This window comes from Polypterus senegalus, chromosome 2 (genome assembly GCF_016835505.1).
Source record: "Polypterus senegalus isolate Bchr_013 chromosome 2, ASM1683550v1, whole genome shotgun sequence".
Lineage (NCBI taxonomy): Eukaryota > Metazoa > Chordata > Cladistia > Polypteriformes > Polypteridae > Polypterus > Polypterus senegalus.
In genome coordinates this window covers 92077506-92103095 of record NC_053155.1, presented here as the reverse complement: position 1 = coordinate 92103095, position 25590 = coordinate 92077506, and the positions used below count along the sequence as shown (strand labels likewise).

General features: G+C 35.3%; 1 protein-coding gene across 2 annotated transcripts in view; it reads right to left on the bottom strand.

The window, feature by feature from the left end:
- Positions 1–25590, bottom strand: part of LOC120523149 (NADPH oxidase 4) — an 82088-nt gene that overhangs the window by 2401 nt on the left and 54097 nt on the right. For both annotated transcript variants that reach the window (XM_039744163.1, XM_039744164.1), the window contains 6 exons: positions 22407–22467; positions 18163–18235; positions 16710–16829; positions 9247–9355; positions 5582–5650; positions 882–982 (listed from right to left, as the gene is read on the bottom strand). In XM_039744163.1, coding sequence (XP_039600097.1) covers positions 882–982; positions 5582–5650; positions 9247–9355; positions 16710–16829; positions 18163–18235; positions 22407–22467 — 533 coding nt within the window. The remainder of the gene's footprint in view (positions 1–881; positions 983–5581; positions 5651–9246; positions 9356–16709; positions 16830–18162; positions 18236–22406; positions 22468–25590) is intronic.

Sequence of the window (25590 nt, the reverse complement as noted above, 5' to 3'; positions counted from 1 at the left end):
AGCAATGTGATGGAAATACCTCTACAATTGTGAGAAGATCATGTTATCTTTTTGAGCCTTATTTATGCCTTTTGAATTCTCTGGTTTAACCTAATGATTAAAGATGTAACTGCAAGTTACAATTTACAAAAAAAAAAAATCATACACTTGGCACTGTACCACGGAAGGAATGGACCCACAAGTTTATGTAAATCATGATGAATGCTAAAAAACTTTCCATTATTAGTATAATACAACATATTTTTTCTGTTAGATAGTAGGCAGTTTCACTGTAAAAGACATATTTAGCATGACACATTAATAGGTTTTGATTTTCAGAATCTTGGACTGCATTTCAGCTGTACAGTTAAAGCTGAAACTTAAAATCTGAATTAAACATTAATTTTAAAAAGGGAAGAAAGTAGGCTGTAATTAAGAAAACTGTTCACTAAAAAAGCCAGGCAGAAATATAGCCATCAATGACTGAAAACTACTAATTGTGATAGTTACAGAATTACCTCACAAAGTAAAAATGACACAATCCTGAAAATTTCAATCTTGATTAGTAATATACTGTAAATAACTAAAAAACAGCCTCTTTCTCTTTAGCCTCCTACAACTTTTTCTTTTAAATGCTAGTGGGTGATGTGTGTACTTCATTTGTAATACAAATGTATTAATTTAATCATCTTATTATGTTACACATAATTTAATTTTCTAATCCTAAGGCAGAAAGAACTTCAAAGCTTCCTCTACATATATTCGTATTTACAAGCAGTTTATTGGAATTGCTGGATAGTTCCCCAAAAATATAAAAGGGAGTAACATGCAAAGTTACACTCAAGCAAATAAAACCAGATCATGGGAGACAATATACAACAACTAAAACACTGTTCACTTACCGTCGGTTACTCTTTGAAATTTCTTCAAATATTAGCTTCCATTGTGGTCGTCCTATGAAAAGCCTAGAGTTCAATATTTGGTACTTCTTGCCAAAACTACTCTAAAAGAAACATACCACAGGAAAAACAAATGTTGAAGAAATCTTCCTTATTCTTTATAAAAAAAAAAGTATACATAATTGTATAACTCTCCCCCAACATTGTTTAAAACAATATCAAAATTGCTTAAAGCATTATAGTAATCCAAAAAGATGTTTTTCTAAATAAACCTATTATTTTGAAAAAATTATAACTCTTCATTAACTTTTTTTTTGCCTACATGACCTTGAACTACATTTAGTCAGTTTGACAACATTTCATTGCTTTTTAGGGGAGATGTTTTAACCTTTTCAGCGGACAGATTTTAAGTAATAGGCCAAATCCTGAAAATCTTGTCATGCTGAACAGAAGTGCAGTGTATTCTGGGAAAGCTAAAAGCATTTTTGCCTGGAGAAAGAAAGTCAGGTTCTCATTTTAGGGGTGGGCAGGATAGGGGAAAATAGGTGGCGAGTGATTGGCTTTTTATTATTTTCTTTTTGCCAAAAAGTTTTCAGTTGAATTGCCAGTTGTTAAAATGGTCATTTCAGTTCTGCTTTTGTCACAGAAACCACTGAAAATGGAAACTTTGAGAAGAGCTTAAACTGAGCTTGCAAAATTAATCTGTTTAGCTTCTGGACACATGGAAAAGCAGCTCTCTCCCTTGCAAAAATATTTTTCTTTTAATTTTTTGGTTAATTACATATAATCTGTAACTGAATGTGATGAGAGGTCAGTGGCGAAATGTGATTATACATATCAAATCGAGAATCCTGGAACATAGTCTCCAAGTGGGTCTTAGTGCACATGTGAGTGTGCATATGCTACTCCAAGACTGATTTTGGATGCTTAGCTGATTATGCATTCACATGTGAATGCAAGCAGGTCAGTCAAATTCTTCATTCACACCTCAGAGTAGGTGGAGGATTGCACTTGAATCCAATCAGGGCTATATAGGGAGTCTGCAAGAAGAAGAAGACAAAAAAGGTAAAGGAAAAATTAAGGCATGGAGGTTAAAGGAAAGAAAGGCAGCGAAAAATGCAACAACAGGATGGGAGATGGCGCAATTTGTGTGGAGAAGCAGGCAGATGAGAAAGTGAGCCCCTGGTGAGGAGCATATGGTTTGACGCTCAAGAGGGAGGCAGAGGAGCCACTCCTGCCGAGTCCTGCTGTGGAACAGGAGCTCCCACAGAAACCAGATGGACTGCGGTGTGGAGGTACTCACTAGCAAAGCTCGTCCTGGTGCCCTGCAAAGTCAGACAGACTAACAACAGAGACTTAAGATGGATTGAAGGGTTATCAGTGCCTGCTGGTGGACTTCTCCTTGTGTTGAGGAATCCACAAAGAGTAGAACAAGGAGATGTCAGATTTTAGAGAGAAACACATACTTTTACAAAAGGATATGTTTGCCCTTGATTTTAACCTTGCTTTTTTTTTTGCATATTTTTATTTGGATTTCTACCTGGACACTGTTTTTATTGTGGACTATTTATTTATTGGACTTTTTTTGTCACTGCACTTTGGACACTGTCTGTTTGGTTTTAATAAAAGCACTTCAAGCACTTTGTTCCAACCCTTCCTGATTGTGTGTGTCCTCATTTTCACAGCTCATTCTCAGTATGTTATTGGCAGTTCTGGGTTCAAGAGGCTCCTGGAAGCAACCATGAAGCGTGGAGATGTCACACTGAGGAACAGGACCACCTGGAGTGTCTTGCTGAAAGAAAACCACATGAACCCACAAAAAATATAAATCTTTGAATTACTTGCATTTGTTGCTAATGGTTATTATGGAAGCAAATGTGATTTGTAAGTAAAAGCCTGAATCCAGTCTTTGTCTGATTGATTGCTAATGGGCTTATGCCTAGAATGATTATTCCTTGTATAGCTATGGTCCCTTAAGTGGAACAGGGGACATTCTTGTGAAGCCCTCTGTTGGTAAAGTAAAGAAGTGAAAGTAAAGACAGTCCTAGTCAGTGAAGCAGACTGTCAATAGAGGTCCCTAGGGTTGAATATGTGGGGTAAAATAAGGGCAGCGAGATAGATAAAAGGCTACAGATAACAGTTGTGCAGCTGGTTTTAACATTTTTCGTATCTACATTAAGAGAAGAACCTAAAAGGTACCTCTTTAGCATGAACTTAGGTGCATGTGATAATACAATAAAGCAACAGATATTTGTACATATTAGTAACTTATAATAGAGGAACAGAAATAGATGTGTTGATACATTTTCATTTGTGTAACAATGTAAAAGTATATTTAAACCAAAATAAGTCTTAGGGTCCAAAACTAAATAAATAAATACAATTGTTTGTGTCAAACAATATATATTTACTTTCTGAGGAGGCTGAGGAAGTTTGGCATGTCGACTAAGATCCTCGGCAACTTTTACAGCTGTGGAAGTTTGGTATGTCGACTAAGATCCTCTGCAACATTTACAGTTGCATTGTTAAAAGCATCTTGACCAGCTGCATCACTGTGTGGTACGGCAACATTACTACTATGGACCACAAATGCCGCAGAGAGTGGTAAAGACCACTGAGAAGATCACCAGGACCCCACTGCCCTCTCTGCAGAGCATCTACAACTGCAGAGTCCACAGGAGAACTGCCCCGATCCTCAGCGACCCCATCCACCCCAACACAAACTGTTCACAATTTTACCCTCAGGCAGGAGGTATAGAAGTATGAAATGTAGGACTTCCAGGCTAAAGAACCCTTTCTTTCCCAAGGCCATAAGACTCCTAAATAATTGACTGGAGTTTATAACCATGGTTCACCTCATTCTATCTACCTCACTTAACTGTATTTGACTTGTCCATCACACACCTACCTGCGCAATTACACTTTATACTTTTGTTTTTATACTTTATGCTGTCTCTGTTACTTATTTTCTATCTGCTACTTATTATTTATGTTTATCTTTATATGTTGGTTTTGTCATTTGGTGTGGACAGCAAAGAAAGAATTTCATTGTATAGGGAAATGTGTTTCCTTACTGTGCACAAGACAATAAACTTTGAACTTGAATATTTCACACAGGCGTTACGAGGAAAAAAATCAATAAAAGGAAGAGTAAGAGTATACATACAATATATACACATACCGTACAGCTATAATCAATAAGCAAAACTGAACAATTCTACTTAGTCAGACAAGATCTTCATTGGCTTTGGTAATATTGCTCCTGCCATGTTATGGCTGGGCACTAAATAACCATTTATTTACAGGTATGCTTTAGTTCATTTGAATGTTATGGAGATAAAAAGTTCATATTAGCAGCACTGATTTTTCTTTTTGAATTTCCTTGCAATTTACAGGATAAAACCTATTCAAATGAATCACATGAACTGTTCAAGGTCAGCCTTTTCTAATAAAAACATTTTTGATCAACACTGTATGTTTTACATTACATAATATTTAATATACAATGCTGGTTGGAATATTGTGTATTTCTGACCTTCATGAATCTATTAATAATGACCGATGGTGTTCCAAAGGTCAAAAGGCAGCGGAACTTGACCTTTACAAAGTGCCGCACGTGTGGAATCACATTCAAGGAACCTGCAACTTTGCCTGATGGAGCAGTACTTAACTTTAAGCAACTGTTTATTTACAGCTCGACAATCTATTGAAAGGACTCAGTCTGTGGCAGTAGAGTAAACTCTAGAAAGCTCTGACAAACATAGCCTTACCTACATTGATCTAACATGGTAAAAGCTGTGACCTTAGGCATGTGCTGCAAAACATCCCATATGTTCATGTTGTATGATGTTCATAATGACTTTTGATTTTTGACTGTCGTTCTTGTTCTTGGTTCATTTCTATGATAATACAAACTAGAACTGTTATTACTGAAGGCTAAGATGATACTGAACATTTAGCTTTTTTTGCATATTGTACCTAATCAGAAAATTTGTGATGTGTCCTATCATCCTTCCACCCGTTTTCAAAATCAGATCAAGTTTGCTGGAGTCAGCACCGCGGAAACAACTACAGGCCGATTGAGATAGTGCAATACGTGCCTGTTGCCGATGGGTAATACAAGGGACATTATAAATGCAGGGAACAGTATAACTTGGCCACTGACTATGTCCATTTACTATGTCCATATATAGGAGAGTGGTAGCTCCCGCTGCAATAAATAACCCTGCTGTTCCAGTTTCAAGTTGAATAAAGCTGGTTTTGCTAAAGTACTGAGTCTCAGCCTCGTGTTTTGGGGTGCAAAACAGGGACGCACGAGTCACAATATTAAAAGAGCTTGGTGTGTTCTAAAAAAAATATGAAGAAGTTCAAAAGGTTTTGAAAAACAGATAGCACATCTGAGGTAACTGTTTTAAGGAGCAAGCCACAAAAAATATCAAAATGACAATTGAAAAACAATCCTAAAAGAAACATCTAGCCTTGACATTATACTATATACATTTACAACAACCAATAGAGAGCACATCAATCTGAAAGTTTAAAAGTGAACCATGCTAGTTAAATCATTGTTTCTTTTCAATACTAATGGCAGTAAAGTTTCACAAATCTATGCTTTATCAGAGTAAAGTACAACTATTACTGATGTTAATGCTTTATTGTTAATAAGTTCTTATTCTTTTAAAAAGTAAATAGTATCTTTTTACCTTTATTCCTTTGCATTGGCTGAGGTATAGCTGGATGTTTAAATAATCTGGTCGATTTTCCTCCCAAAGCTAATATCAAAAACAAAACAAAATACATTAACAATGTATTATGGCAGGGTGGCACGGTGGCGCAGTGGTAGCACTGCTGCCTCGCAGCTAGGGGACCTGGGTTCACCTCCCAGGTCTTCCCTGCGTGGAGTTTGCATGTTCTCCCTGTGTCTGCGTGGTTTTCCTCCCACAGTCCAAAGACATGCTGGTTAAGTGGATTGACGATTCTAAATTGGCCCTAGTGTGTGGGTGTGTTTCTAATGCTTGACACATGAAATATTAGTATTAACTCCTGTCTCTTGAATACTGCATTGAAAATATGCTAATCAAGTCTACAATTTAGGATGAAAATCAAATACTAGCCATTGTTTATTATCATTTAGATTATAAATTTGTTTGTGTTTTTAGGTTATCCGTGAACTGTGACATACCACGTATCATATATCATATCATATCACCACCATCCTTACAGGACCTGTATGCAACAATGTACACTACCATGGTAGCCAGGATCATAGTGGCCTCATATTACCCTTTTTATAGCTGGTTGAAATGGTTAAGTCCAGGTAGACACATGTGTTGCCCCACAGTCCTGACCTGTGTGACACATTATAAAGCGCATAATACAACAATGAAAGCCCCGTACAATTGGAGACCTGAATAGTAAATGAGTTGGAGAAACTTCTGCTTGCTGAACTTAACCATCAAGTGTTTTCAGTGCCCAAACACGTAATAAGTGTTATTAAAAGAAATGTAATGTGACACAGTGGGAAAAACTTGACTGTCCCAACTTTTTGGAACATGTTGCAGTCATCACATTTGACATGAGTGTATATATTCAAACAAACAATTACATTCACAAGTTAAAACATCAAATTATATGATATGGTGTTTTCAATAATACAAGGTGAATTTACAAATCTCTAATTTTATAAGCATTTTTGATACTTTTGATACTAAGCTCTTTCTTTCCCAGACTTGCAGCTGTGTCAAAGCCCAATATTTAATTTAGCTGCTTCTACACTTAGAACTAGGCACTCTGGTCATTCCTGCATATATATTATATATTTTAACATAAAAACTATTGCAAATACTTCACACAGCAATTAACAGTGTTGTTAATTCTAAAGAAAAACTTTGAACAGTCAGGAGCAAAGGTGGACTTTCATAAATAGACCAGACTGTGTATAATCTGAAAGTAAGCCAATTCATTACTTTGTCTAGCTGAAGTTTTTTACTAACAAAAAACAGATGCATTTTTTGTTAGCATTTAACTATGTCTGGTTAAACATACATGGTATGAAAGGTCTCTAATGTTTAACCTTTAAGTAGTTAAAAATAAAAAAGCAAAACAGACCAGACCTTTTTCTAAAAGGGCATTTACAGATAAAATCTGATTACTTTTTACACATTCAGGTAAAAAGATAATTATACTGCCACTAGGGAAACAAAATCCTTTGAACAACCAAATATTGAAATAAACATTTCTTATGAAGGGAGCAGTTTCACACCATTGTGAAAAGTGATCAAAACCTAGCTGCCTGCTTTCTGACTTGCAGCTTTAAAGAAAAACACATTGTAACTTCTTATAGAACTAATTGTTTTAAAATCTGCCTTTCAAGTGTAATCTGTGTTTACAAAAATGCATTTGCCAAAATTATTGGATACATTTATTACTGTTTTTATTCTTTGAAGTAAATTTGTCTTCCTGAAAGAACTTAACCCAGCGGCCTTTCACAGGAAAATGGTCACTAAAACAAAGACTTTATAACTGATAAATGGTACTGCAGTTAGTAGATATATTTATAACATTGCTGTCATTTTTCATGGGATTTAAAGGTATCCAAAACCAAGCAACAGTTTTTATAGTATACAAAAGTGAACTTAATCTTTCATTAAAAGCTCATTAATACCCAATATAGATCTTCCTGCTGGTGAAGGTTGACAGCAAAGCTAACCATCGCATAACACAGCAGACAGGGGTTTTTCCTATTAGATGCAAATACAAATGAGGAGGAAGGGGAATCAGTGTTTCTTCTTTAATTGTACAGGAAATATAGGACTTCATACTTTTTTGTATATTAGTTTTTTGTATGAAATAACAAGGTATAAAACATACTCAGTTTTATCTTAAAAACTTTAATGATGGAAGGCCTATTTTCCAAGAAAGGCAGTAGGATTTCATTCCAGTGATGTCTTTAAGTGAATGCATCCATCAATCCATATTCCAGACCTACTTTATTGTGAACAGTGTGGTGGGGTTTTTAAGTTAATACCTTTCTTAATTATATTGATCAATTCCCAATATCTGCATGATCATGGATACAAAAATACTCATTAAATTTGCATTTCTACTAAAGTTTATAAAGACCTCTTCTATTTTTATGAATGTTCATACACTTGGCTGAGTTTATGTCTTGCATCTGGGTGGTTTGAGGTTGCTGCTGTTACTTCTCCGAACAGCTACTGAAAGCATGCTAGAGCATGAACAGCAAGGAGAAATGAATATGATGTAATAGTTGCCACTATTATACCAATCACTGTGATGCTCCTAATTTTTCTTTCACTTCTACTTCTACTCTATGCGCATTTTGCCTGAAACTGCAGTTAAAATCTACTTATTTTTTCAGTTCTAGAATATTTCTTGAGCAAATATTTTTTGTTTATGGTACATAAAGAAGATGAATAAAGTTTCAACATTAGCAAAAGAGTAATCTTTTAATTTGGACATACAATCCAATATAGCTCGAACAATGGAAATACAATGTAATAAAATTTTTGGTAAGATTTGATTTAAGAAGGAGAATGACAAATTTGATACATTGTGTTGGATTTCTACAAGTGTTACTTAAGTTTTGTTAGTATTGTATTTAGTCGGAAGAAGACTGCACACATTTGATTAAATATATTTGTTTTGTAGTGATGTTCTCTGTAATCTTCACATTACCATCACATAGACATTCAAGGCTGTGGTGCATATATCTATAATCTTCATGTAGAATGTTATGTTCTTGGCATATAAAGAACGAATTAAGGCAAGACATTGTTTGACCTAAAATGTTCAGTCCATATTAATACTGTAAATGCCAAGTATCTATCCAAAGATGGCTAATTCAATGTTTGATATACTCCATCAGAAACAGCAGTAATGAATGAAGCATTGTTTTCACTAATTATATAATTTCATTAGAGACATCTGGATGAACTGTTGAAATGCATGACAGAAACCTAATCTGACGTACAATCAGGGTGCAATTCCCCCTTCAGTACATAACAGACAAGCAAATAGGGATTCCTTGTATTTGACTGCTTGAATACAATGAAACCTTTACATTCACTGGAAACTGCACATTATCTGTAGTTGACCAGATGATGAAAGCAAATGGTGCAACTAAACTTAAAAATGTGAAACAGATACACTGAAACATTCTCAGTTTACTGTAAGCGAGGGTCTGAAGTTCTTTGCACGTATTCTACAGATGGAGATGATAACATAGTGCTTAAATCCACATACCAAGATGCTTGCTGTTACAATCTTTTCTTTAAACATTATTATAAAGTCTATAAATTATTAAATGAATACTTATTCAATAAAGTACTATCTCAATGTTTCTTACCTTGTGGTGTAACGCACCAAGCAGATCTGCAAACCAGTAGAAAGACCGGATTTCTCTGCAAACCCAGATAAAGTAAAGTCGCCTGAGTTTGTAGTGCCTCCATTCATCTCTGCAGAAAGATAATGCTAATTACTCACAAAGCCAAACTTTGCTAATTCCATACAGTTAATTCTAAAACAGCATAAATGAATGAAATTGCACCAACAGGAACTATTCTTATAGTATTATACTGTATATAGTACATGTTCTATATACACTCACCTAAAGGATTATTAGGAACACCATACTAATACGGTGTTTGACTCCCTTTCGCCTTCAGAACTGCCTTAATTCTACGTGGCATTGATTCAACAAGGCACTGAAAGCATTCTTTAGAAATGTTGGCCCATATTGATAGGATAACATCTTGCAGTGGATGGAGATTTGTGGGATGCACATCCAGGGCACGAAGCTCCCGTTCCACCACATCCCAAAGATGCTCTATTGGGTTGAGATCTGGTGACTGTGGGGGCCATTTTAGTACAGTGAACTCATTGTCATGTTCAAGAAACCAATTTGAAATGATTCGAGCTTTGTGACATGGTACATTATCCTACTGGAAGTAGCCATCAGAGGATGGGTACATGGTGGTCAGGAAGGGATGGACATGGTCAGAAACAATGCTCAGGTAGCCCGTGGCATTTCAACAATGCCCAATTGGCACTAAGGGGTCTAAAGTGTGCCAAGAAAACATCCCCCACACCATTACACCACCACCACCAGCCTGCACAGTGGTAACAAGGCATGATGGATCCATGTTCTCATTCTGTTTACGCCAAATTCTGACCATTTGAATGTCTCAACAGAAATCGAGACTCATCAGACCAGGCAACATTTTTCCAGTCTTCAACTGTCCAATTTTGGTGAGTTTGTGCAAATTGTAGCCTCTTTTTCCTATTTGTAGTGGAGATGAGTGGTACCCGGTGGGGTCTTCTGCTGTTGTAGCCCATCCGCCTCAAGGTTGTGGCTTCACAAATGCTTTACTGCATACCTCGGTTGTAACGAGTGGTTGTTTCAGTCAAAGTTGCTCTTCTATCAGCTTGAATCAGTCGGCCCATTCTCCTCTGACCTCTAGCATCAACAAGGCATTTTCGCCCACAGGACTGCCGCATACTGGATGTTTTTCCCATTTCACACCATTCTTTGTAAACCCTAGAAATGTTTGTGTGCGTGAAAATCCCAGTAACTGAGCAGATTGTGAAATACTCAGACCGGCCCTTCTGGCACCAACAACCATGCCACGCTCAAAATTGCTTACATCACCTTTCTTTCCCATTCTGACATTCAGTTTGGAGTTCAGGAGATTGTCTTGACCAGGACCACACCCCTAAATGCATTGAAGCAACTGCCATGTGATTGGTTGATTAGATAATTGAACTAATGAGAAATTGAACAGGTGTTCCTAATAATCCTTTAGGTGAGTGTAGATGTATGTTCGGTTCTGTAACTGTTACACAACATACTGACATATTATTCATATATTGTCTCTTTCCATTTCAGCAGTTCTGTTTAATTTTAAATTAATTTTTAGTTCCTATAAATTACCTGAATTATCAATCTTTTTGAGTTTTAACAAACAAGAAGCTCAGAGATTAAATTGACAAGACAGATTTACAATGAAGCCTTTTATGAGAAATATTAACTATCCAGTTAAGACCACTGAGAAAAAAGTAGATGTGTTGCTAAAAGGGTGGTGTTCGACAGGATGACTAGATTTATCAAATAATGAGACCCCGCTGGAACAGACAAATTTTTACTGGTGATATGTATGTTACAGTTATTTCAGGACCATTTAAATTGTTGGGTTGCAGGAAAGTAGCATAGTTATATTATTATCTGAAATACAGTAACCTTATGATAAAAATAATGTTGTAAATCATAATAATTAGAGATAAATCTTAAGTACTGTAGAAACATTAAAAATAAAAATTTAATTGGAGTTGTTTATAGCTGCAGCACATAATTAAGCTATTATAAAAACAGAAAACACACGAAAACTGTGAAATGACAATCAGTGTTATAGATACAAACAAGAACGAAAAACTGAAAAGAAAAAAGGCACTACGTTGGTAGTACTGTATGTCATAACAGTATATGCAGATAGAGGACCAATATACGCCTTTACAAAATGTTAAGGTTTTACTTGTATTTTATAATCACAAAACTTAGATTTTGATATACTCTAGGTCTCCCCTTAAAAAAAATATGGTGATACAAATAAAAGAAAAAGTGCAATCATGCAGAAAACTAAATATGGAGCACAGAAAAAATCTATAAAATAAAGCAATTAACAACAACATACAATAATGTAAAAACATCAGCCAATTAGTGTGTTTAAGTTGTTGATTATGCATATGAAATGGAATAAAGTGGTTAAATGTTTGGCTTAGGTATTTTTTTAGGACAGAGGGGCCCTGATTGTTCAGTGACTGGAACAAATGGAGCCACTGAATCCAAACATTCCTGCAAATATTTCAGTGAGTAATCTGCAGGCATACGCACAAGTTACTTGTAGAGTGTTTGAAGTAGCGTATGAGTTTTACAAATGGGGATACAATAATATTAATTATATGCAAAAGCAGAAACCTGATGACAAAATAAATGAGAAAACAGCAGCCTGTGTAGAAAGCTAAATAATTTCATTAACTTCTAATGTTTATAACCAAATATATACAAAAAGAGTAAATAAACAGCTGTATAATTAGTTCCATATTATTTTTGCTACATGTAATCACAACAATGAAATTTTAATGTACTCAAAATCTCCCAAGGTATTTAACAAAAACAAAAGAAACAAGAGAATCAAAGAGAATAAAGAAAATTAAATTTTCCATCATAAAAGGTACTGAAGAATAGAACTTAAAAAACAATATAACATGCAACAATTATTGTAACTGTAATATGTAATATGCAGAGTGCTGAGCTGATCATGATACATACTGTTTTGGACTTCATATGATACCATGTGTTAGGCTGTAAAACAGCAGTGTGTAACAACACCACTCAATAATCTGATACCTGCTGCCACTAACAATTATCTGTCATACCAATGGGAACAATTGTTTAAATTAAATGTGTTAAAGGTCAACACAAAACCATAATCATGTACAAAGCCATTCCATTTGCAATTTAAAATTTTGCAATCAAGAAGAGACACTTAAAATTATACACAAGCAAAATTTTAAGAGTAACATTTGAACTTAGAAAATCACTAAGTTACTAACTTTGATACATTTCAATATGCATTTTGTTAGCACACAGAAAAGCAGCTGAAATTGTTTTTCAGACTGTAAATGAGCTGTATTAATCAAATCTTTAACCCTCATGTTTAAATGTATACCCTTTAAATGATGTATTAACTTCCTCTCAATTAAGAAATTCAGTTAAAAATACAATGTGACCAAGAGTCAAACTCTTAATTTTATAATATATTCATACAAAAACAGCAATAAGCGTAACACTTATTTTTTCTGACATGCTAGTAGCTGTTTATTCAAATCATTGTGTCTGGAAAATACCATATTTATGCTAAGACCTAAATGAGACCTAAAAGAAGCTGGTGATTGATGGTAAAGTACAAAATAATCAGAGTTGACTACAAATTATGAACATCCTAAAGGACTGGAATGGAAGCTAGTCAAAATCAGGTCACTAACAAACAAACAGATTAAACCTGGATAATTGCAGACAGTGTGATCTACAGTCTAACACACTGGATTACTTTAAACACCAAGATTGCTGCTTTATTTAAATTTTCCATTTCCGACTTGCTGGGTGACCATGACCAAGTTACGTAAGTTACTCAAGCCATTGCCTCAACAAAAATGTTTAAAAAATATGACTGCATCTGAGTATTTGTAAGGCACATTGACATTGTAATCACAACAGAAAGTTACTATTTACAAGACAAGGTAACAATCTGTATAATACAGGAGTGTTAAGGGATAGTCATCTCTGGTTTATGCAGGGAAGATCTTGCTTTGCTTAAAAGTTGCCTCACAAAGGTTTATCTATTTATGATTCTTATTATTGTTGCTTTTACCTTGCATCTCAAAGTTGCAAACAACTAAGTACAAACAAACATTTTCATACTGGTTTAGTCCAGTGCTGGGTTATGGAGGTGGGAACAATGCCTTTGCTGGTAGCAGACACATGGGAACAGACACACACAACTAAACAAGTGCTTTGGTTCATCGCATGAAAATTCAAGAGTCATAAGTAAAGCATAACAGTTACTGATTGGTACGCTAAGAAACATTGCTTGTACTCTCAGTTGTAAATTGAAAGAATACTGCTCAGAAACACTTCAAAGTCACACTAAGCAGTTCTTACAACTCAAACATAGCCTCAAATGCTTCATCAAACATGTTCTCAATAAAGTCTAAATTTTGCTTAGAATCTGACTCACGCTTGGTGTCTAAAGATGAGCTGTTACATAGGCATTATATTTGCTGCTGTTTACGCAAGCTTTGACATGTAGTACAAATGACCAATGACAACTATACATCATTAGAATGATCTGAACCTCAACAATAATAATTAGGCTTTCAGTGTAAGTGGTTTGACGTAGGTGGGATATTTGATAAAAGCAGATTAACTCAGCTGTGACACACTGCTTGCTACTGAGTATAAGTGCATTATTACATAAATGAATGAGACCAGACAACATGAAAACTTATGTTCTGTTTGAAAGAAGACACTTTTGGGTATGTAAAAATGCCATTATTGCTATTGGTTGAGTTGGGGGTTTATTGCAAAGTACACAAGCAACTTTAAAATACGGTGCTGACCGACCAGCAAGATGCTAAATGCATAAGTGCTTAAGCACTTTAGAATTATTGGCAAGGTATGTTGAATAGGATAGTTTTGACCTGTTTAAAATATTAGTTTTTTCCTGATTATTCAGTGCAGAATACAGAATATACTGTATGTATCTGCTATTACATCTGCTATATATGACACACTTGTCATTTTGCAGCTTTGTTGTGTTGTTGGCCATAAAACTATTCTTGCATTTGTTGGACACTTATTCCATCCGATTAATCATGATATGTATATATATTGTAGACTTAAATACAATATTTTATGGCACAAATTAGCTTGATGTAGATTGTATTTACCTGTGTCATCTGATGATGAATGCAGGGATTAGATTTTACACCACAATATTTAAATGTTACACCATTCAATGGTAGAGATATACAATGAAATCTCAAAAAAAAACAAAAAAACCAAAGGATGAATTTCAAAAATAATTAAGCACAGTTAAGCAGAAAACAAAAACTTAATTGCACACTGAAATAGTATATAATATTGCTTATTTAAAATAGTCACCATATATCCCCTCAGTTTAGACTTATTCAACAGTAAAATTTACATATCTCATTCTCTTTTATGGTTTATGCAAGCTGAAATGCACATAGAACACAAAAAGGAAAACCAAGCTGGAAGTCTTAAAACCTGCAGCTACAGCTCCTGCTGCATATTAAAACATACATGAACTGCTTTAATAATTTCTGAAACAGGCTTTCGACAGACCACTCACTACTGTATGTGTTTGCTAGTCCAATCGGGACTTCTGGTGGCATCAAAAATCTGTGCCGAAAGATGTCTGTTGGATAGTTGCTGTATAACGCTAAACATCTAATAATATCATTGTTACCGATTTTAAATGGGAAGCACTAAACTCAATGAAGAAAACCCTAAAAACTTCACAAGAACATGAAAAGTATTTTCTGACACTGTTTTCACATCATTAGCTCTCTGGAATTTGATGCCATTTATGTTCTCTTCAAATAAACTTCCTTATTTCAGGCATATTAGACAGCTGTGCTAAAAAATGTTAGGAATGTTTACCTTTTTTGTTCTACTCATGTGTAACAGACAATCTAATCTGTAAATCTCATCTGCCCTCGAGTTTTCTTTCACCAGCAGCTTTATTTACCAACACTACTTGCTACACGGAAGTGGTTCTTAACCCTGTCACACCACACCATGACCTTAACAAGTGTTTGTTCAGCCATGTTTAGTCACAATGTGTAATTTGTTGAAGTCCCATGATCTGTCTTTTACTCTGCCTTTTTCATTGAAACACTTCAAAACCTATCAATCTCAACATTTATGAACTAAAATATAAAATCAAATTTAAATTAACACAAACTGATAGGTTTTCCTTGATGTAAAACAAAGCATAAACAGATGAAAAGCATTCAGTACATGTTAATTTGTTAGTTTACATACAGTAGCAGTTTTTTTCTTGAATCTCTTTAGCAATGTCATTACAAAAAGCTTCACACAACGTAGTGTATTCGTAAATGAACAATGATATAATAAAAATCACAGGAAAAATATATTTGAAGCAGGATTAATTTCTACAGGAACATATAAAGCATTCTGTTTAAAAATTCCAAGAGCTGAATATTATTACTAAAACCTTTTTTATGCTGTCTTTCAATTTGTTTAATGAATATTAGTTTTAATACTGTATATCCCTGTCGGTCAGGTTTTTTTATGCCCACAGTGTTTTCCAATTCACCTTAAAATGTGTCTTTTTCTGATCATACCATATTTTAACAAATGATGATAAAATAAATATGCATCTTAGGAGACTTTGATCCTTTAATGTGGGTAATGACATCCTTCACATCTTCTACAGCTATGTCATGGCCAGTGCAATTTTGTACTCTATACCGAGTTGGTAAACATCAATTTAAGGGAGACCCACTCAATCAAGAAACTAATAAAAATGACAGACTGTTAGTGGACATACTCTCAACCTCCTGGAGGTAGTAATGGAAAGGAGAATTAAAACAAAACTGAGTGTCATTATGAACAATGATGCACATTCTCTCTGTGACTCACTAACACTGAGAGCTTTCAGCCAAAGAATCATTCATCAGAAGTGTGCCAAGAAACACAACTGGGGGTCCTTTATACCAATGGCAATGTGCCTGAATAATGCCTCACTGTGACTGTCTGCCAAGTCAGAGGTATTCTTTCTTTTTAATTTTCTTTTTATTTTGTCATTGTGATGTGTGTTCAGACAATAGTGTGTTTATTTATTTATTTAATGGGATTATGTAAAAATCGGAATATTCTCCAGAGTCCAAAAAAGTTTTATCTATCTATCTATGGTTATAGTAGATATATTCTGTATGAGATAAACACACAACATCGAATACAGTACACCAAAACAACAACAATAATAAGAGGTACTGTATACAAACAACTGAAGGGATAAAATGCTCAAGCAAAGTTTGAAGTATCATTTAATTCACATAAAAAACATTAAAAAATACAGGACACTCTTGCACTTCCCATGCCATACTGACTAATTAGAGCAAAATTATTTGTAGATTCCTTGCTTCACTTATCAGACTTTTCTGCATATTCTGTTTTAAATTTCAAATGAAAAGTTTGCTTACAGAAGTGAATGAAGCACAGAAGCAAAAGGTGTGACACCTATACCTCCTGCAACACACAGGCTGACCTCATAGTTAAAAATATCTTCAGAAGGGCTGCCAAAGGGTCCATCAACATACAACCTAGATGTTGAAAAGAAGCAGAAAAGGTTTTGGTAATATAAAACAAAGTGTAAGGAAATCATTTGCAATACTAACAATAGTAAACATACTTTAAAAAAATAGTTGTAAAGTTTAGTGCCGTTACTTACATTTTGAAATGTTTTTGAACAGAAGGAATCTATATTTTTAAGTTATTTAGATTTATAAAATTTTCAGAATAAGTGTTAAAAGATTTTTACTGAAACTTAAAGGTTAGCAATACAACATTTCGTTGTACCTATAGAATGACCTATACAACAACAATAAAGTTCAATCAATCAAATAATCAATCATTTAATCAGTAAGGTAAAATCTACAAGAACGCATCTTCAAAGGTACATAAAATCCAAGCACCACTTAGATGCTGGAATCATGTAAATTCTACCAGTATGAGCTTATAGGTTTATATGGTCATTGTTGTCTCAGAATAACCATCATGCCATAGGCAATATGGTTTTAAGTGAGCGGTAAATTCAGAGTCATTATACTATTACATATATTTTTTTAAAAGGTAACATCTGATTATAAATAGATACATGATTTTGTACTTACTGTCAATTAGAACCAGTTGTAATTCAAAAATCCATTTAATATTTACCCAGAATCAAGCAAAGGAAACCCACACAGATATAAGAAGAACACAAAACCTATGTGAGGACTCACAAAATAAATCAAAGGGCTATTATTCATTCATTTACTAATTAATTTTCTACCAGTTATTTGGAACTGGGTTCTGGTGGCAACAGTCTTAGCCATGAGGCCCATACTTTTCTTTCTCCAGCCACATTTGCAAACTCATACTATGAAATCCCAAGGCCCTCCGAGGCCTAGTCTTTCCAAGTTTCTCCTCCCAGCTGGCCGTGCCCATAAAAACCTCCACAGGGAGATGCCCAGGAGGCATCTTTATTGGATGCCCAAACCACTTCAATTGGGTCCTCTCAATGTGGAGGATCAGTGGCTCTACTCTGAGCCTCTTCCAGATGTCTGTTCTTCTCACCCTATCTCTAAAGGAGAGCCCAGCCATCCTGTGGAGAAAGCTCATTTTAGCCGCTTGCACCCACAATCTCATTCTTCGGTCATTACCCAAAGCTTATGACCACAAGTGAGGCCTTCTGGCTCAGCTCCTTCTTTACCACTACAGATTGGTATAGTGACTGCATAACCATAATTTGCTGTTATGCATTGTTTAAATATATAAATATATTGAACAAACTGACCACCAAGTTTCCAATTAAACTACAGTATATCTGAACCATCTGATTTATTAGATGAGTATATCCTCAGTGTCAGAAGGACTAACCTTTATTAAACTTACTTGGGATACCTCCTCTGGTGGAACACTGGCAAGTCTGTGTTCAAATCTGAAAGTAGGAGCTCCTGTAGCCTCTCTATTGGGGATAAACCAGGAATATGCAGATAAATTAAAAAAATGCAATAACCGATACAAATATGGCAAATAAGCAGATGTTAGTACTGAACACAAATCAAAGCATTCTCATTATAAAGTGATACACAGAAGATAGGCTAGAAAAGGATCACCAGTCACTAATGTTTACAAAATAAAATGTTTCTTAATTTGTAGTTTTTTGAAGAAAACTTAGATATTAATATTGCACAACCTAATAGATTGATTAATTTCAAAACATTCTCCTGTTTGAAACTGAGAGCCATAAAACATGTCAAACAAAGATAAACATAAGTTTAGCAGTTCACATTAATTAATACTTATTAATTGACAACTCTGTCTCTCATGAAAGCCATTCACACAGATGTAAACCTCTCTTTTCATGTACATGTTCACACGGAAACTCACTACCAATCCTCTTCCCGCCCCCACTGCAAAAAAATTTAAAAGCATATTTAAGGATTTTTTTTTTCATGACTACATTAACATACTATTTCTTAAACCTCCAATTAAGAATCTCTGTAGTGTACACAGTAACACTGGGTAAAGAATCCATCCATCCATTTTCCAACCCTTGTGCCATGTCAGATGTAATTTTAAAACATGGCAGTAACATTTCTGCCATAACATAATGTCTAACGTGATTCAAAAATGTGTAATACATTTGGAAACTGTGTATTAAGAATGGCTTTGTGCAGTTCTTGTAGCGAAAAGATTCTGCAAAAGTGACAGCCAGCATCACTAAAAAGCACTGGGACTCTGTTCTTCAAACCAATGAAAAGAATCCCCACAGGACCAAACAATAAAACAAACCTATGTTCCTGTTAGTCTTTCAAGTTAAATACACTTAATTTATTATACGGTTTTATATATGTTAGGAAAGACAAATACTTGAATGAATTGGCTTTCTTCATTATAATTATTTTTAGTGGAAAAGTGATTAAATGCCAAAGGTAGTGACTCTTACCTGGACGAATAGACTTAGAGACATTAAATAAGTAATAACCCACACAGAAAGACACGAGTGCATAAGTAATAAGAAACCTTTGTACTTCTAATATTCTGTTGCAGCAAACAGTAACCAATAATGTTCCTCAGTTTACATCTGGATAAGCCATTATTAGACCTGAATAAGGTTACCAAACCAAGTTATCTGTGTACCACTATGCTTCAAAGGGAATTGCTTAAAACTTCAAGAACTCTCACAGTGAGTGATACAGTATGCCTTAAACACTGCTTTATAGCACAGCACTGCACACTTTCTGCCTAGTTATTGTAGCACACTGCATGTTAGTACATGAATGACATTGGCTGAGCTTTCTAAGAGGCAGGTTCACACAAGATTCTCTATAAACCTTGAATCTCCCACAGAATTCAATATGAAGCTTCAGAAAGGACAGGCAAAAACCAAAGCGCTGCATCCTTTACAGAGAGTCAAGAAGAATGGGTAAGAGGAGGAGAATAGAAATGTGTAAACAGTGTTATTTCTGGAGTAATTGATCCAATTACTGATGTGGATACTGTAGCTGAAAGGCACTCAAGTTTGGCTCTTGTGGGTCACAGCAGCTGCTCGTGTTTTCCAAACCCACTAGTTCCTTTGTCATTACATATCATTGCTAATTAACAACTGGTTAAAAACACTGAATACAGCTGTATAATATGAAAAGAAGAAAGTTAACTATAATGAAGCATGCAAATATTACTTCAGCAACAATCTTTGCCTTCTAATTAAGAAATTGCTCTGGAAGAAAAATCTATAACTACTGCAGCCCCAGAACAAAGCCTGTGCACCCCTGCTGTAGATAAAATCATTTTAAAAGATATGCAAGTCAAATATAGGGACTGTAATGAATAAGAATATGAAAGTGAATAAGTTACAGTGAAAAGGTAAAAAATGAAAACAGTATTTCATTTCTGCTATTTATGTCCACATTATGTTAAAGGTATATGGTTTTAGGGATCATATTTCAATGGTGATCACAAAGGCTGGGATGATTTATTGCCTGTAAAGTAAAGCAATAGTCTTCATTTCTGAAGAAAGATGTTAAAAGCTTTGCTTTTATGCTTAACTAGATAGTTAATTTTGGTAATGGTGCAGCAGTACAACCAAGATGGGTTTATGTTAATCTTAGCATGAAGCAAGTACTGTGAACTTATACCCCTACATATGGTTACTGCTACATGCATACTGCAAATAAAATCAAATAAAAAATAATGCTTAGTAAAACTATTAACTACCATGAAATATGTAAATTTATCATGTTACACTAAAAAAGATTTTTTTTTTTAATTTTACGGAGTAATGCAAGATCATTTTCTTATTTAAAGTTCATCAGACCCTCAGTGCTGCCTTTTAAGAAAACAGTTCTGACTGAAAACAAGCCCCCTCTTTTGTGAAATCACCCTTTAGTAAACTTATATATTTGCTATGTCTGTTTTCAAAAACCTCCTTTAGCTCCCCAGGGCAACCCTCCTGCTATACACACTAGGTGAACAGGAACATGCTAGTTTGAAAAGAATGGCCTGTTTTCTTTAAAACTTTTTTCTCATGTAACGCAATATTTTTGAATGATGTCCTAATAGCAGAAAAAATTCTGATTCATCCAACACAAGTTTTTAACAGGCAGACAACATACATTTCAGCACAAGTTTAACTAAAACAAATAATTTTATTTAATATGCTGCCCTGATTTGTTAACTTTTCAAGCCTACCCAGTTCATAAAAATGTAAATAGTGTTTCTGTTTAACCTCACTTTATTTTCTTTCAGTTTATCCATTACATTTTTTCTTCCTGTATCATGCATAATGTGAGTGACTCCTTGCTAAAAAGTCCTTTGTTCAGGCAGTAACACCATATTTAATTTAGTATATTAAAAAGGTAATTAATTTACTGACACAGTGAAAAATTATTTGTTGCATTTTTAAAAATGAGTTTAATCAAGAGATAGTTGGTCTGCTTAACCTTGCAGCTCACTTTAGCAAGATACAGTATCTGAAATGACTGCTGAATCTTCTGGCAGGAGTCTCATTTTCTAAAGCTTCAGGGCAAGTGACTCATGTTCCCAAAATACAGAGTACAGTACATTGCACGATTCCCACAATACTTTAATTCTTCTGACTCTTTCCAGGAGGTGAATGTGGATGAAATCATGTTAAGATTCCCACGGAACCGATATAATGTCTATATTTTCAAACCCAAATTGTTTCAAGGTGTTTCCTGCACAAAACTGCTTTTGGTCATTTTGGTGCAAGTGATGCCTAGCAACAATGTAACTAAGAAATATTTGACTTATTGTTTTCGAATATGTTTCTGAAATTTGAATATTCAAGAGAAGAGTTTGTGCCTTTTACTGCTTAACTTTTAAAATGATCCTAATGTGCTAATTGAGTCTTCAATTACCAAAACTTTTATTTGTAGCAAGTAATGCAATGCAAGAAAAAACACTGGGTTGGACGCCAGTACATGTAGTACTGGCATCTGATCCAGGATAATCTCATGATGGATAATCTCAGAAGTACACTCATCACAATCAAATTAATAGCATTATTTTGACCTGTGGAGGTAAACAAGTAGCTCAGTCGAAATCACAACCACACGTAACAGAACACTGACATATTAAAACATATTAAAATAGCCAACCAGGAATAAAATAAGGACTGAAACCTATACGGTAGGTGTACCACCATACCAGAGATGATCTGGACCCTCTGGAGATATTAGAAGAGGGAGAATTAAAACAAAACTGACTGCCATTATGGACAGTGTTGTACATCCCCTCTCTGACACACTAACACAGAGTACTTTCAGCCAATTACTCATTCAGAAGTATCTCAGAAAACACTAGTGGGGCTTATTTAAACAAACAGCAATATGCCTGCATAATGCCTCAATTTGACTGTGACCGCCAAGTCAGAAGTTTTCTTTCTTTTTAATCATTCTGGTATATGTTCAGACCATAGTGTGTGTGTGGGTGTCTGTCTGTCTGTCTGTCTAAAGAACTTCAGTGAGAAGAATATTTTGATACTCAATTGCCCATTATGGTGTAATTTTCAATAATATGAATATGCTGTGGTTTGTGTTAGAAAAGCAGCTCTATGCCTTCATACAAAAGGATTGATTTATTAAGAATGAATTACGTTAAAATATACTCACTAGTCCAATCTCCCAAGACACGAAAATGTATGCAGAAAGTTTCTCGTTTTCTTGATGGACACTAAAACAGAAATTTGAGTTTAAAGTTTAATACACTATTTAAGAATCTGCTGGACAGAAAACCTGGTGAACATAAAAAGGAAAAGGTTTACGCAAACAACTCACAATTAGGAAAACCAAAAAATTTTAATGAGTCCTCAGAAAAATTACCTGATTATGTATTCAGTTATTAATATGCATTTTTCAGAGGTCACTGCAAACTAGAGACATTATTAATGAGTGTAAGCATGTAAATATACCATTATAAAGTAAAGATGATCAGCAATGATAATTACAGATTTGGGCGTCACTGCTATTTTAATGCAATAAGAGACTGAAATAAATATAAGAAATTTAACCAATGCATAGCTTGCTTGGTTTCTGATATGGAACCAGTACCACTGGGATGCAATCAACCTGGCCTGGTGATATTGCATTCACTGAATGATTTCACATATTTACAGTGCATCCGGAAAGTATTCACAGCGCATTACTTTTTCCATATTTTGTTATGTTACAGCCTTATTCCAAAATGGATTAAAAAAGTTTAATTGAGGTTTTTGCAAGTTTATTAAAAATAAAAAAATTGAGAAATCACATGTACACAGTATTCACAGCCTTTGCTCAATACTTTGTCGATGCACCATTAGCAGCAATTACAGCCTCAAGTCTTTTTGAATCTGATGCCGCAATCTTGGCACACCTATCCTTGGCCAGTTTCGCCCATTCCTCTTTGCAGCACCTCTTAAGCTCCATCAGGTTGGATGGGAAGCGTCGGTGCACAGCGATTTTAAGATCTCTCCAGAGATGTTCAATCGGATTCAACTCTGGGCTCTGGCTGGGCCACTCAAGAACATTCACAGAGTTGTCCTGAAGCCACTCCTTTGATATCTTGGCTGTGTGCTTAGGGTCGTTGTCCTGCTGAAAGATGAACTGCGCCCCAGTCTGAGGTCAAGAGCGCTCAGGAGCAGGTTTTCATCCAGGATGTCTCTGTACATTGCTGCAGTCATCTTTCCCTTTATCCTGACTAGTCTCCCAGTTCCTGCCGCTGAAAAACATCTCCACAGCATGATGCTGCCACCACCATGCTTCACTGTAGAGATGGTATTGGCCTGGTGATGAGCGGTACCTAGCTTCCTCTAAACATGACGCCTGGCATTCACACCAAAGAGTTTAATCTTTGTCTCATCAGACCAGAGAATTTTGTTTCTCTTGGTCTGAGAGTCCTTCAGGTGCCTTTTGGCAAACTCCAGGTGGGCTGCCATGTGCCTTTTACTAAGGAGTGGCTTCCGTCTGGCCACTCTACCATACAGGCCTGATTGGTAGATTGCTTTAGAGATGGTTGTCCTTCCGGAAGGTTCTCCTCTCTCCACAGAGGACCTCTGGAGCTCTGACAGAGTGACCATCGGGTTCTTGGTCACCTCCCTGACTAAGGCGATTCTCCCCCGATCGCTCAGTTTAGATGGCCGGCCAGCTCTAGGAAGAGTCCTGGTGGTTTCGAACTTCTTCCACTTACGGATGATGGAGGCCACTGTGCTCATTGGGACCTTCAAAGCAGCAGAAATTTTTCTGTAACCTTCCCCAGATTTGTGCCTCGAGACAATTCCTTTGACTTCATGCTTGGTTTGTGCTCTGACATGAACTGCCAACTGTGGGACCTTATATAGACAGGTGTGTGCCTTTCCAAATCATGTCCAATAAACTGAATTTACCACAGGTGGACTCCAATTAAGCTGTAGAAACATCTCAAGGATGATCAGGGGAAATAGGATGCACCTGAGCTCAATTTTGAGCTTCATGGCAAAGGCTGTAAATACTTATGTACATGTGCTTTCTCAATGTTTTTATTTTTAATAAATTTGCAAAAATCTCAAGTAAACTTTTTTCACGTTGTCATTATGGGGTGTTGTGTGTAGAATTCTGAGGAAAAAAATGAATTTAATCCATTTTGGAATAAGGCTGTAACATAACAAATTGTGGAAAAAGCGCTGTGAATACTTTCCGGATGCACTATATATCTCTTTGGGTATGTGGGAGAAAAAGAGAGTGCTTTTAAGAAAACTGAAACTTGTGAAAGCATGTCTGCAATATCATCTGATGTAAAGCAGCCTCTCAATCCTTGTTCATTTAAACTTTTAAATGCATCTTTAAGTCAAGATATGAATACCAACAAAGTACTACTATTGAACTATTTAGTATTTAAACAAGAAAAGCAGATCTAAGCCTTAACATTAAAGGCAGTGTTTTAGTAAAGAAACATAAAACTTAGATAAAATTTGTTGAATTTTGTGTTAAAAAATTTAAAATCCTATTTCTCTTTCTCTAGTGTTGTAATGCATAAAATTCTAAAATAAAAAGGAGTCTAAGCCTAGCTTCCATCTCTTTAAATTTTTAGAAAAATATAGACTGAATATCAAAATAAGAAACTGTAATTTCATGCAGAGCAAAGACACATTCATATTTAAATATTTGTACAGAATATCAAAGGAAAGACTATAGGCTTGGTGTGTGTCCATTTTTGTAATACAGAGTTGTAATTCTGTTACTTACAAATGAAAACTACCCTCTTAGAAGCATCTCATTGTGACCTCCAGCACACGTTTGAGTGGTTTACAGTGCCTATAAAAAGTATTCACTTTCTTGGAGGTTTTCACATTTTATTGTTAGACAAAACTGAGTCATAGTGGATATTATCTGGCTTTTTGACAGTGATCAACAGAATAAAAGAGCCTTTAATGTCAATTAGAAAGCAAATCTCTACAAAGTGGTCTAAATTAATAACGAATATAAAACACAAAATAATTGGTTGGATAAGTATCCATCTTAGCCATTATAGTGTTAAGTCTACTGGACAGGTCTCTAAAAGCTTTGCACATCTGATCTCTAAAATGTTCCCCATTCTTCTTCGCAAAATGGCCCAGACTCTGCCAGGTTGCCTGGGGATTGTGAGTGAAGAGAATTTTTCAAGTCCAGCCACATTTTCTCAATTTGAAATCTGGACTCTGATTCAGCCACAACTGAATGTTAACATTGTTGTTTTAAACCATTCTTATGTAGGTTTGTCTTTATGCTTGGGTTTGTTGTCTTGCTGGCAAAAAAAAAATCTCCCATAACTGAACTCCAATTGATATTTAGGGACAGATAT